Here is a 9926-nt window from a genome sequence, read left to right as displayed (position 1 = left end):
TGTTGTGCACAAGTTTTTAAATACATCAACCATATATTATATATTTATATAAGAAGGGTTACATTTACAATTAGGGGTGTTTATAAACCGATTCAAATCGTGGTGACTATATTGTTGTCCAATGCTTGTAGTACCATCTGGAGTATCATATTTTTGTCCTAGAACACATCTAGAGACTATATTGTTTGAGGCTGCATATAACATCTCACTCAGATTCACAAAGGACTTTTTACTCGTGCATGCTTCACGTATAGTGTCAACCAATTCTGCAACTTCTTCTTGTCTGTCAGAGTGAAAAGATCCCACCCTTTCTGGCTCAGAAGCTCAAGAACACATATCTTCTTTTTTTGTCTCCACTCTTCGCCGTACGGTGCAAAACCAATATCCTTGTATCCATAGAGTAAGAATTTAGCAGCTGTAGACTCAGGCCTGTTGGAGAAAGCAACATCATGTGTTTTTGTTATTTCTCTGGCCATATCCGCCGACGAAACCACAAGAGTTTTTGTTTGTCCAAGCTGCAACAACATGAGAGGGCCATACTTTTTAGAGAGTGTTTGAAAGGAGCGGTGCGGGAGTGTGCCTAGTTGATGAAGATTTCCAATAATTGGCAGCTTTGGTGGGGATGGAGGCAGATTGTAATTGTTTTTTCTTTTGAGCTTAAGCATGAACATAATAACACTTATGAAGCACAAAATAGAAAAGAAAAGGATTGATTTTGGCTCAGACGGCAATTGCATTAGAACTGATGATACAAGAGCCATTATTCCTTTGCATTGGTATTCTTTACAGCAAGGATATTTAAAAGAAAAGAATTTGAACTTCATAAAATAGAGAAGTCACAGTGAAAAAAACTAAAAAGTAAAAAAACCTCAACAACCTTTTGCCAAGTTTGCCAACGTCAATAGCCGTCATGTGATACTGTGATGTGACCTTGCATGCAACGTCATTTAGAAAAGCCTTATTAATCCTCTCTTGACCCTGGGTTCTACGAATTGGTGTCATCTTTATTCTCCGCGGCATTAGACTAAGTTTTTTTGAAGGAAACAAAAGAGGGGGCGGGGGAAGGAATGAAAGTTTTGTCCCAAAATCATTTTCACAAGGATCATTTTTCTTTGCTTATAACACAACACGTTATCCTTGGATTCTGTTCTGGATACCTCAAATAGATTAGCCCAACAATGTAGGCCCAACTCCAAAAGAATCGTCTACGTCAGCCCTACTACACCACTCCTGCTACCATTGCCCCTATAAAACAGAATCCTCCAACGCAAGACACAAGAATGTGTTACGTGGGCTGCTACCTTCCGTTGATATAGGTACTCTCCTATTCACAGCTACAGCTTTAGCCTCTATTCCAACTTGCAAGCATAACAAGGGTTGCAAGATGCATGCCATGGCATTTGGCACCCTTTCCCAGAAAAGTTGATTTGGCTCACTTTCCCACACAGGCAAGGCATCATCTCCTCCTATAAATATCCCCGTCCTCATATAGCAGAGATATCTTCAACACATATGTCTTACCTGCTGCACCCAAGAGCCATAGTAACCCTCCTCACACACCAATACACCCCTTCCCACTCCAATCGTTTTGTATCGCTCCTGGGACATCATCGCTTAGCTTGGTCTATACCTTTGCTAACGTTGACCTCCCTATAGTGACTATTACACCCGTAATTTTGGGTTACATATTGGACTCGCAACTCTACTAACGGTACATTTTCCATCACTAAAAATAAACTCAGAATTCTCCTTTTTATGATGTACGATACAAATTATGTTATGTTGATGGAATGTCCTAATCATTGCATTAATCACAATTAGATTTTGGATTAGGTGCCTTGCCACCTCCCCGTTCTCAATGTTGCAATTGTTTGAAATTAAACATGAAAGGAGACTGTTGATGGAACGTCCATTAGCATTCTAAGGGAGACTTACAGCAACACTCTTAATAAAAAAGAAATATCATATTTTTTAATATAAATTTTGTATCAAATATTTTACACGAACTAATAAAATTATAAACGCATAAAATTTATAATTTTTTATTACTCAATCAGTAACTTTTATCATTCAATTTATAATTTCAAAAAGATAATATGAGATCCCAATCACAATCAATTTTTGGGTTAAAGAAATATCGTCCACTATTTAAACATGCAAGATAGGACTAATCACGTGTATCAGTTAGTAATTCGAGTTATCACGTTAGTTGATTTTCTTATAATTAAGAAAAATTCTAAGATTCTGAAGGTTTTATGATCAATGATTTTCATTTAATTTTAAATTCATTAAATAACTATTTTAAATTTAATCTAATGCTTTGTATAGTTACACAATCCGCTTAGGAAAAAAAAATTAAAATATTACATTTTTAATAATTAATTACGAATAGGTTGCAGTTTGAAAACTATGTTCGAATTTATTGCCGTCACTCACGCCCAAAATGGGCAGGACAATTCACGCCCAAGTTAGGCAGGAATTACATGAAATTTACGCCCAAAGTACGCGTGACAATTCACGCCCAATCCAGGCGTGAATTGCTTGGCCTATAAAACCCCCAAAAATTTCACTTTTCCATCTCACACCTTCTCTCTAACTTCTCTCTAAAGTTGGTCTGCCTTCTCTCTAGATTATTTGTGGAGCATTTTGCGCGGCGAAGCCCTATCGAACAAATAAGTCTTCATATCTGTTTTATTAATTTTTTAAATATAATATTATGCATGTTATAATAGTAATTTAGTGTTGCGCATTTAATTGTTATTATAGTGATCTAGAAATATCTTAAAGTAGTGTCCTAAACCCTAGGAATATAATAGTGACTTAGGAATATAATAGTGACTGTGGAATACAATAGTGACTGTGGAATATATTAGTGAACTAGGAATATTGTACACATTTAATTAAATATTTTTTGTAGGCAATGTAATTTAATATTTTTTTAACACATGTAATTAAATATTTTTTGTAACACATGTAATTAGTTAATTTTGGTAACACATGTAATTAATGTAATGACTTTTGAATATATTAATGAAACCAGTTAATTTATTATTGTGTATAGTACACTATTATGGCTGACTCGTCATCGTCGGAGTCACCTCGGTCTACATCCGATACTGAGGCTCAGGGCGAGCCTTCGGATCCCAAGACCCACGTGCTTCCAGGACCATACAGGTGGGACGTACTTAGGAGGCGCACGCAGCGCGCACATGTTTCACAGGTTGTGTGGAACGAGGAGAAGTGTCGCCAGTGCAAGACTAAACGTGGAAAGATGCAGGGGGGCCATCTCCTAATGATATTCCCGATGTCGTGGCAGACTACCTGCAGCAGGCTGGCTTCCTACATGTTGCCCGCATGCGGCATATTTAGGTACGCATATAAGAAGTACCGGTCATGAGACTTTTAATTTAATAATAAATGTGAAAAACTTAGCGTATGCTTAAGCAAATTTATTTTGATAATAAATGTCTGCATTTATTTCAGATTGATCCCGTGCTGCTCAGTGCTCTGGTAGAGGTGGAGACCAGAGACACATGCGTTCCACATGACGCAAGGCGAGATGACCATTACTGCAGGATGTTGCGGCTATATTGGGATTGCCGACAAATGGGAAAGTGGTTACGGGTGCTACATCCACGAACTGGCGAGTCCTGTGCCAGGAGGTGCTTGGTCACGCCCCGCTCGTTTCAGAGTAGCCGTACGGGGATGTCAAACTCGCATATTTAGACAGACATTATGCGCATTTGGGTGCAGTTGCTGCGGATCCACAGCAGGTTATATTTTTTACTAAGGCACACATTGCGTGTATGTTGGGATCATGGCTTCTCTGTGACAAATCTGGAGGTAGCATCGTCGGATGTCGCTACATTGCGTTGCTTGCAGGAGAATTTAATGACATTGGTCAATACAGTTGGGGATCAGTTGTTCTCGCACATTTGTTTAGACAATTGTGCGAGATTACTGACCTGCGCAGATCAGACATGGGTGGGTGTCATATACTGCTGTAGATATGGGCGTGGACCAGGTTTCCACCATTTGCTCCTCTTCTTCCTCAGCCTACTCACCCAGAATGGAACTTCGGGCACCGACATGTGTCATTTGTATAAGAATTATACTTTAATTTATCTGTAACAAATTATTAATAATCTTCCATTTGTTTCATTTTGCCTAACAGGTTTAATGGTTTAGCCTGCATTAAACCACAACATCAGCTTCTATATCGGGGGACGCTAGACACGTTGACTAGGGACGAGGTATGTTATATTTTTTTGGAGAAATTATGATTATTATTTTCTTTTGTTGCCAAAATCATACGTTATGGAAATTCATCATATTTTTTGTAGGTTGTTTGGCAGCCGTACGGGGACTATCATTTCTTGGACATACCTGCAGATGAGCGATATCTTTGGTTGGCTAGGACACCGATAATATGTTTTCATACGGTTGAGCAGTGCCAACCAGATAGATGCTTGAGACAGTTTGGTTTGGACCAGCCGATACCTTTGAGGCCTAGAAAGCTCAAAGGGGTTCATGATCACACACTTCGAGGTAAATGGCCTGATAACTGGCAAGTTAAGCTCAGACCATACATACATAGATGGCAGATAAGGGCTCAGCACATAGGTCAGCTGCCCCCTATTGGCTAGGCTGATGTCACCAAACCATGAGTATATGGATTGGTATCAGCTCCGAGGCAAGCGTTATATATCTAGGAGGGCGGCGAAGATTCGACGCAGTGTATGTTTTCTAAAGTCTATTACACTCTTAGTTTTTTCATTTATTAACATTGTCTTATTAAATATATGCGTTATTTGCGCTTATTTATTTTTATTATAGATTGATGGTCTGGAGATGCTTTACTTCGCGATTACTCCTGAGCATTTTGAGACCTTCGGTTTAGACAGGGTTCATGAGGAGATTGGGCGCTTAATTTATGTATTCAGAGAGTCCTCCAGGGTGGAGGAGCCAGGATCACAGGCTCCCCCGGCCCAGACACAAGATGAGCCTCAGATATCTCTTGACATTCTTACACATAGACGGGAGGGACGAGGGCTAGGACGTCGTCGAGAGCCAGTGGTACCACTTCCGGAGCCTATACATGCGCCTAGGCCACGCATGGATATGGCCGGATACTTCAGGCCCCCCATGATGGGGCAGACATATGATTCGCAGCCCATTTATTATGATCATCTTCACCATCAGGATGTGCCATTTTTCCCTTCACAGACAGGTACACATGGTCCACCCATGGACTCCCAGAGTTAGCCAGTGTATCATGCTAGTCCAGTCCACAGCGCACCTGGTTACGTGCCAACCAGACAGGCTGAGACTAGCACTCAAGATTACCAGCCGTGGTCACATGGAGATGTTGACGACTTGATGGAGCAAATGTGTTGGGATCCAGATTCGATGCCAGATTGGAAACCATTTCAGCCTACAGATGTCACTCCACCTCCCTACCATGCGTCTACATCATCTCCTATATAGCCAGTTACAGCATCTGGTCCAGGACCAGAACCTGATGGTTGATCCGAGCTTTAATAACTATTTTTCCTCTTACCCAAAACTATCCACCAACCTTCCCCTCTTTAATCGATTAACTTGAATATTTAATCGATTAAATGATCAAAATACGCAAAAATGGTTGATCCGAGGTTTAATCGATTAAATATCCCTTTTAATCGATTAAGAGGAATATTTATCGATTACAATTTATATTTAATCGATTAAATATCTCAAATGAATGTGAAAGCATTGATTGAATGAGAGGAAAACTTGCTGGCACAACAAATATAATGGCATTTGGCCCAAAATTGGCGAAGAAGAAGGTGAGGGAATACATCACAACAAACCCAATATTGTTTTCTTTCTTGGTCCAGTGATCATAAGGTATAGCAAGAGCAAACATGAAAACGGTCATGAAGAAGAAACCCATTAATTGGATCGTGAAACGGCCCATGTAATCAATAATGGCCACTGTGAACCAGTAACTTGGCACAATACTACATAGTGCTATAAGTGTTCGTGCTCTTGCAATCCTATAAACCTCATGGATTGCATTCATTTCTTTTGCAGCAGGGATCCATCCAATGGCACTGAAAATGTCCTTTTGGAAAAGGTTTTGGCTATAGAAGGCAATGTCCAATAAGAACCAAGTACTTGTGGTTCCTAACAAGTGCAGCCCATGGCGTTTGGCAAATTCCTTGTTGAACAAACCAAACCTCTGGTCTTGTTTCTCGAGCAATTCCTGCACCTTCTCCTCTTCAGCTTCAAGTTCAACTTGTAACACTTTAGACATGTCGGAAGCAGCTCTAGGTACCAAAAGGATGTGAAGCAGCGAGTTTTCCTTGATTGTCTCATTCAATCAATGTTTTCACGCTCATTTGGGATATTTAATCGATTAAATTTTCCTCTTAATCGATTAAAAGAGATATTTAATCGATTAAACCTCGAGTAAACTATTTTTGCGTGTTTTGACTATTTAATCGATTAAATATTCAAGTTAATAGATTAAAAAGGGGCAGGTTGGAGGTAGTTTTGCGTAAAGGACAAAATAGTTATTAATTAATTAATAAAGGGTAAAAGGGTCAAAAAGCCTATTTCTCTCTTCATAAATTTTAATTTTTTTGATAATCTCTCTCTTCCCAAACACATGCGATTAGAGTTGTGATTACAATTCAAGTGGGGATTAATTTCCCTCACAAGGTATGAACTCTATACCATAAAGTGTCTCCACATTCTTTTTGTGAATTAATGACTTTTACCGGAGTATTTAGCGTGGGAGGTGACTCGATCATTATATTTTACAAGAACAATTAGAACAACATAAATGTATGTGAAATAGCGATTTTTTTAAAAAGACATTGACATTTAAGTAAAATTTAATTTTAACTATTTACGTATAATCTATTAATGATCAGGATTACTGCTTCTTGCCACGACCCATTTTCGGGTCCATGAACGGTGGACATACCAAAATTAATCTTCCATCAATTAGTCTAGCACGTCTAAGTCTAACTTTACCAAGATAAAATTATATTATTCAATTTTACAAATAACTACTTGCAAAAAGAATGGAGCAACCCTAGAAAATGAACATTTATTTTTCCCTGATTTAGAATTTACTCTTCTTTCTGTTTTTACGATTTTTTATAAAAAATTTTACATCAAACCTTAAACAAAACATTTCTTAACTTCATTTCCTACTATTTTTCATCCTTTAGCTCAAGAAATTAATTCAGAAAATTCTAAAAAAAATAGTAACGTGGTCAGTGCTATTTCAGATTAGTTTTGTGTTTATGTTATTTTTATTATTATTTTCTTTTCAGAAATTTAGTCTAAGCAATTGCAATTTTACTTTTGAACTTTTCGCCAAAAGATCCTTCGGGGAACGATAACTAGGACTTAAGAACCCTATATTACTTGTGGCTGCGTATACTTGCGCATATCTTGCATACTCTTTAACAAGACCAACAGATATCACAACTTTATAATTTAGAGAGGATCAACGGATAAGATCCCTATCCCCATCAATTAAGGCAAATTTCATATCAACTGGGAGATCTCAAAGGCCCAAGCCTATGAAGGTAATCCTTATAAATAAGAGGATAAAGACCCCAGGTACACACTCTGAACTCATTTACTACTTCTGCCCACACTTGGCTATAAGCCCATTGCTTGCGCGCAGTGATTGGGATATTGGCTATAAGCCAACCAAGAAACCTATCCATAGGATATCTCTGAGCGCATACCTTACGGTATTATTATACGGTTCTCTAGGACCGAACATTGGCGCCGTCTGTGGGAAACGACAAATTTTGACTCCCATCAATGGTAAACTCGCGTGGCATAACGTGAAGCCACTGATTGCAGGCTGCCTTGCGACCCTGAAATTGCTGAAAGTACATATATATGAGGAGACCAACCCTATCGCAAAAAGGGATTTTGATCATCCGAGAGACTCTAGAATGGAGCTCTAGATCCAAGCAAGTCCCAAATTTTATTATTGATGAAGCAAGTGAAGACCTATAGGTCATTAAATCATAAGGAAAAAGGTACATGAGAATTTTGAATTCTTTATTAAAGGAAGTGTCATCCCAAATTTTGTGGGCTACAGAACTGGCAGACCGTTAATAACCCATCTTCAATCCAAAAGAGGACTTAAAATTTAAAAGCTCGGCCTCAGCCTTGAGCATCATCTTAGCCCAACGAAGGGCTTAAAATTTAAAAACTTGGCCTAGGCCTTGATCATCATCTCAGCCCAACGAAGGGCTTAAAATTTAAAAGCTTGGCCTAGGCTTTGAGCAGCATCTCAGCCCCATGAAGGGCTAAAAGTTTAAAAGTACGGCTTTAGCCCAGAGCTTCAACTCAACCCAACTAAGGGCTTTAAGTTTAATAGCTCAGCCTCAACCATGAACTCCAACTCAGCCCAGCTAAATGCTTCAAGTTTAAAAGCTCGATATCAGCTAAGAGCTTTAACTCAGCCCAGCTAAAGGCTTCAAATTTAAAAGCTCGACATTAACCTTGAGCTTCAACTCAACTCAGCTAAAGGCTTCAATTTTATTAGCTCGGCCTCATCCTTGAGCTCAGCCTAGCCAAGGGCTTCAAGTTTAACAGGCCAACCTTAAATTAAAAACCCACCGCGAATAAAGCGGGGTTCAAAATAAGAAAACCACGGCGTAAGAAGCCGAGTTTAGATAATAAGGCCATCGCGAAAGAAGCTGGGCTCAAATTAAAAGACCATGGCATAAAAAGCCGGGTTAAGATAAAAAAAGCCTCCACGAAAGAAATAAGGCACAAATTAAAAGACCACGGCGTAGAAAGACGAGTTCGGATAAAAAAGCCTCCACGAAAGAAGCAAGACTCAAATTAAAAGACCACGGCGTAAAAAGTCGGGTTCAGATAAAAAAAGCCTTCGCGAAAGAAGCGACACTCAAATTAAAAGACCACGACATAAAAAGCTGGGTTAAGATAAAAAAAGCCTCCATGAAAGAAAGAGGGCTCAAATTAAAAGTACCACGGCGTAGAAAGCCGGGTTCGGATAAAAAAGCCTCCGCGAAAGAAGCAGGACTCAAATTAAAAGACCACGGCGTAAAAAGTCGGGTTCAGATAAAAAAACCTCCGCGAAAGAAGCAGCACTCAAATTAAAAGACCACGGCGTAGAAAGCCGGGTTCAGATTAAAAAGCCTCCGTGAAAGAAACGGGGATCAAATTAAAAGACGACGGTGTAAAAAGTCAGGTTCAGATAAAAAATCCTCTGCGAAAGAAACATGACTCAAATTAAAAAACCACGGCGTAAAAAACCGAGTTCAAATAAAAAAGCCTCCACGAAAGAAACGGGGCTCAAATTAAAAGACCACGGCGTAAAAAGCTGGGTTCAGATAAAAAAGCCTCTACGAAAGAAGTAAGGCTCAAATTAAAAGACCACGGCGTAGAGAGCCGGGTTCAGATTAAAAAGCCTCCGCGAAAGAAGCGAGGCTCAAATTAAAAGACCACGGCGTACAAAGCCGGGTTCAGATAAAAAAGCCTTCGCAAAAGCAGGGCTCAAATTAAAAGACCATGGTGTAAAAGCCGGGTTCAGATAAAAAAGCCTTCACAAAAGAAACGAGACTCAAATTAAAAGATTACCGCATAAAAAGCAAGGTTCAGATAAAAAAAAGCCTCCACAAAAGAAGCGGGACTCGAATTAAAAAACCACGGCGTAAAAAGCCTGGTTTACATAAAAAAGGCCACCAATGGCTTCAAATTTAAGAGCTCGGCCTCAGCCTTGAGCTCATCCCAACGAAGGGATTCAAGATTAAAAGTTCAGCCTCAGCCATGAGCTCATCCCAGCGAAGGGATTCAAGTTTAAAAGCTCAGCCTCGACCTTGAGCTCCAACTCAACCCAGTGAAGGGCTTCAAGATTAAAGCTCGGCCTCAGGCTTGAG

General features: G+C 39.4%; 2 protein-coding genes across 2 annotated transcripts; both read right to left on the bottom strand.

Annotated features, from left to right (window-relative positions):
* Nucleotides 1-215: 215 nt before the first annotated feature.
* On the bottom strand, nucleotides 216-761 carry LOC133283995 (cytochrome P450 71A1-like). The gene has a single exon (XM_061480930.1). The coding sequence runs from the start codon at nucleotides 759-761 to the stop codon at nucleotides 216-218; it is 546 nt and encodes a 181-aa protein (XP_061336914.1).
* Nucleotides 762-5456: 4695 nt separating this feature from the next.
* On the bottom strand, nucleotides 5457-7907 carry LOC133283994 (low affinity inorganic phosphate transporter 2-like). The gene is made up of 4 exons (XM_061480929.1): nucleotides 7788-7907; nucleotides 7647-7702; nucleotides 5776-6311; nucleotides 5457-5518 (listed from the first exon to the last, which is right to left on the bottom strand). The coding sequence occupies exons 1-4, from the start codon at nucleotides 7905-7907 to the stop codon at nucleotides 5457-5459; spliced, it is 774 nt and encodes a 257-aa protein (XP_061336913.1).
* Nucleotides 7908-9926: the final 2019 nt, after the last annotated feature.

This window comes from Gastrolobium bilobum, unplaced genomic scaffold (genome assembly GCF_033153095.1).
Source record: "Gastrolobium bilobum isolate Gb01-03AN ecotype WA unplaced genomic scaffold, APGP_CSIRO_Gbil_v1 utg98252, whole genome shotgun sequence".
Lineage (NCBI taxonomy): Eukaryota > Viridiplantae > Streptophyta > Magnoliopsida > Fabales > Fabaceae > Gastrolobium > Gastrolobium bilobum.
The sequence above is the reverse complement of the archived record's forward strand: the minus strand, read 5'-3'. Positions and strand labels throughout refer to the sequence as shown.